Source organism: Helobdella robusta (genome assembly GCF_000326865.2).
Source record: "Helobdella robusta unplaced genomic scaffold HELROscaffold_80, whole genome shotgun sequence".
Taxonomy (NCBI): domain Eukaryota; kingdom Metazoa; phylum Annelida; class Clitellata; order Rhynchobdellida; family Glossiphoniidae; genus Helobdella; species Helobdella robusta.
In genome coordinates, this window is record NW_008705460.1 from 185756 (window position 1) to 190270 (window position 4515).

Sequence of the window (4515 nt, forward strand, 5' to 3'; positions counted from 1 at the left end):
TTATTATGTTTATACATTAATTTTTCAAGTTTTCTAATTAAAATTTTATTATAATTATTTAATTTATTAAATAAAAAACTAAAATTATTATTGTTCATGTTTATTAATATAAATAATTGCAAAAAGCTTTTTCGATATAAAATATATCATCGTCAGTGCAAAATATTTTTAAATAATAACGAAAATTACCGTTTATAAACAAATGACCTCATACAGTATAACTTAATTTTAAGCGCGAAACAAATAATATTTGAAAATATTATTATTAATTATTATATACTATATATTTATCATATTGATCAAATTAACTTTAAATTATTTACGTAGATATATATTAGAATTAAACAAAATAAATTAAAATTTTAAAAATTACTGAAAAAACGGCCATAAAGTAAATCAACAAAATAAAAAGTTTTCAAGTTTATATTATTATCATTGTCATTGTTATTATCATTATTATTATTATTACTATTACTGTTGTTGTTGTTGCTGCTGTTCTTATTATATATATATATATATATATATATATATATATATATATATATATATATATATATATTACAGTACTTGCTTCCATGGCTACTCGAGTCCGTTCATTCTCAAGTTGACTTAGTAACTGCGTGTTTACTTCCTCACCCTTTAGAGTGTTTTAAAGTTGCTTCAAGCTTGTTAGTGAGTTTTGTTTAATATGATAGCAATTAGTTAATTAATCACAATGATTTTTTGCCTAATTAAATTCAATTAAAAATATCTTATCTAAACTAAAATACTCATATCCGTTCCTTTTTTACTATGATTTTTAGTTCCTTCCTTAATTCTTTTCAGCAGTTAATCTTATCTTTTTATATGTAAATGATGATTAGAAAAAACTATATTTGTTCATCCCAGTTTATTTGTTTTGAGTGTTTTTTTTTGGAAAGTGTGGCAGCTTTCAAAGCTTTTAAAAATGTGTGGAATAAATTCTTGATTTTCATTTTATAATTTTGTCGTTCTTTGCAATTTATTGATGAAAGTTTTTAAAATTGTGCGTGTGCATTTAATTTTATTTTTATGGGATTCCCATTAAAACCAAGAAAATTTAATTTTGTTAAATTTCCAGCACTAGTAAGCATTAATGATTTTGAAGTATATGTTCGAAAAATATAACTTTTTCAGTTTAATATTTAACGCAGGTAACTGTATGTAGGTCATTACTTTTTCATAACGATTCATAACATTTTTACATAAAAAGTTGCAAAAACCAAAAAACTGTTTTTAAACTGAAAGGATACCAGTTTTTGCAATTTTTATAACTAATAATTTTACCCTTATAAAGTGATGTTGTTTCCTCTTCAACTACACGACTTAAAGAAGGGTTAAAACGTTTGCTTTGTCTGATGCCTTACGACGTTATCAATTTACAGGTTTTTTAAACATTTCAATATGTATTTTATTCTATCATTTTTAAAAAAATGAGTTTTCATTTATAATAGAGTCATTCTTTCACATTTATTTTATTATGTTTTTATTGACACTTAAATTTATTGTCGGTAAATAGATTTAACGATGGATTTTAATTAATTAATCATTCATACGTTATATATTTATATCTGTGTATTTAGACAATATGTTTTCTTGAATACATATTTTTTTGAACTTAATCGAATTTACCAGGTTGTTTCTTTTCGTTTTCAAGTTTTTCAATTTTCTAATTAGTTTTTTATTTTCATTATCCAAATCGAGAATTAAATTTCCAAGTCTTTTTTTTCTTACGTTTCGATGTCAGTGCATCATTTTCTGGGATATATTATTGAAATTTATTTTTCTATTTATTGTTTATGAATATAGTATTATAATTAGGTTGATTGAAGTTAAGTTAATTTTAACAGAGTTGGTTTTTAACAAATGGTCCATAGTTAAATTGGGAATATCGTAATTTTTATTTTCGGCTTTTAATTGCTACACAAACACGTAGCGATAGCATTCATAACGTTCTTCAGTCTTTTTGTGCACTGTAGAATAAAATTTTCATAATATATTATTTTTCCCCAAGTATTTATGTGTACATATAAAGTGAATGAAATGATTATTAAATAACAGTAAATTAAATATAATATGAGGTTAGGATTTGTTAAAAGCACAAACTAATGAAAACGTCAATTTTTTAAGTTTAAACGTTATTATTAAGTGAAGGTATTAGTGACAGGATTAGATTATTATGAAAGGATAAAGCCGAATGAACATGTTTTATATAAATTAATTAAACGTTCGAAGTAAAATGTTTTGCAGTGATTTTCTTTATGATAATATGAAGTTTTTAAAAAAAAATTCGAGTTTCAATGTGTTTAATTTTTTTAGATTAAATTTACATATGATATAATTCTTAAAAATGATCAGAGATGAAAAAAGTTTCGTCATTCCCATTATTTACCGAAAATGTGTACTAAAAATAATACTTGAACCTTCCACAAAAACTTGTATTTCAAACTGTCTATTTCGAAAATTGTTGACAACATTTTTTAATTTACGTTAAACTACGGGAAAATTTTTCAAATTGGGCAAACACAGCATAGTTGTACCAATTTTTTTCTGGAACAACGGCCTCACTTATTGGTAGGGATGCGATGAAGTCAATAAAAGTAACAAAACCTCGAAAAGAGACTTCAACAACTTTATATCAATGTTTCGACAAACCGTTGACCACTCTTTCTGAACAACACCGTCCTACGATGATCCGCCAATAGTGCTGAACCAAGAAGGAGGTTTTCTATTTTGATACATCTGTTTTAAGATTTATTGGGTAAACATTTTATTTCTTCATTAGTGTGTGTTTTGAGGTCACTGCGAAGAATGAAACGCTGAATGGCTTGAATATATTTTCGTAATATTTGTAATTTCGATCCCTTTGCATTACCATTTCCTCTACACAAGTGCTACGATGAGTTTTCCACCGAAGATATCAACCATCATTAAAAATAGTTTTATTATTTTTTCTTCAGCATTCAACCAACCAACACCAAAAATAGTTTTATCATCTTATTTCCAGCATTTATCAGCAATAATAGCAACATTTTCAAAAACAATGCTGCTAGCTTCCAGAATGAAAAAAATTTCAAAATCTTTAAAAATTTACAAATATTATTTAATAATGCTAAAAATTTTGCAATTTAATCCAAAACAAATGAAACGAGTTAGAACACTCCATAAACAACAACATTCAAATACTAGGAAAGCAAGAAACTAAACTTTCATAACACTGAAAAAGTTTTTTTGCACGATCAACCGTACCGACAGAAAATGTGAAAAAAGCGGTTCTCATACTCAACGGCATTCTATTACCACCATGCAACTTCCAGAATTTGATGTCATTGAACAGCAAGAAAACTAACAACATTGAATATCAAACTATCAACTTCATAACCATCTACATTGCACCTCATAGTTCATGACAACAAATTTCAAAGTTTCTATTTTTTTCTCCTTTCAATACCAAATTTAATATTACTTGGTGACATATATGATTAAAGCTGCTGAGATTTTTTTTGAGAAAAATTATGAAAATTAGTTGGACCTCTCATACTTCGAATGAGAACGTATTAAAACAGTCCGGTTATAAAAAGAGGAATTACTACATATAATCTGACGGGGCAGCTTTTTGGTTACATCACGCGGAAGGAAAGAATGGAAAATCTGAGAACTACTGAAAAGATTGCAGGGAAAAGAGATCGCGGTCAACAACAAATAACATTGGTGAAGTTTTTGTGTCACTTGTTGAATATCACCACATTTCAACTCTTACAAAATTCAGGTTTTGTGGAGGTCGATGGTCGCCAATGTCCTGAAAGGATAAGGCACGAAAAAGAACAAAAAGACATCTATGCTCGTGATCTTCTTTGCTATTAAATATTCATATCGTTCGTGGATAAGAACTGGCAACTCAAGCTACTGTACCTCCACATGGATTTGCCTAAGACAACCTTATTCACTTGACATTTCAGTTGCTTTAAACAGCCTAATAACAGACATAAAATGGACCGCCAACGGAAGATCGAACGCCCACTGGAGTTTGATGTATCTTCTTAATATTTGTAATTTTTTGTGTGGCTTGTTGGAATCCGATAGCATGTTTGGGAGTTTACCTATAAGTAGTTCTTTAGATTTTGAGTTTATTTCCTCAAAATCGTGAATTTTGTTTAAATGAATTTTAAATATTTATATCGAATAAAAATGTTTTGTATTTTAAATTAAATTAAATAGGAAATAGTAAACATTTGTGAAGCATTTTTAACAATTTGATATAAAAATACAGGTTTGGGACTACGTTATTCCATTTTGGTTGGAAGCAATAAGAACTGAAGTTAATAAAGAACAAATATTTGATTTCAAAATATTGTTAAGGTTTGGTTTATTTTACTGATTTATATATGAAATAGTAAATATAGTTTAGTTACGCGTTTCTCAAATTATTTTAGTATCATTCTTACCTGCAAAATATTTTGCTCGCTGTATTTTTTATTTAAAAAACATATCAATTTA

The 4515-nt window shown here is 26.8% G+C and overlaps 1 protein-coding gene across 1 annotated transcript; it reads left to right on the plus strand.

Moving 5' to 3' along the window:
- Positions 1-561: 561 nt before the first annotated feature.
- HELRODRAFT_90317 (hypothetical protein) lies at positions 562-4396 on the plus strand (the record flags this gene model as incomplete). Its single annotated transcript, XM_009032384.1, has 3 exons — positions 562-668; positions 1316-1403; positions 4289-4396. Coding segments are annotated over 3 exons (303 nt in total), but the record flags the coding sequence as incomplete, so codon positions are not given.
- Between the last annotated feature and the right edge of the window lie 119 nt (positions 4397-4515).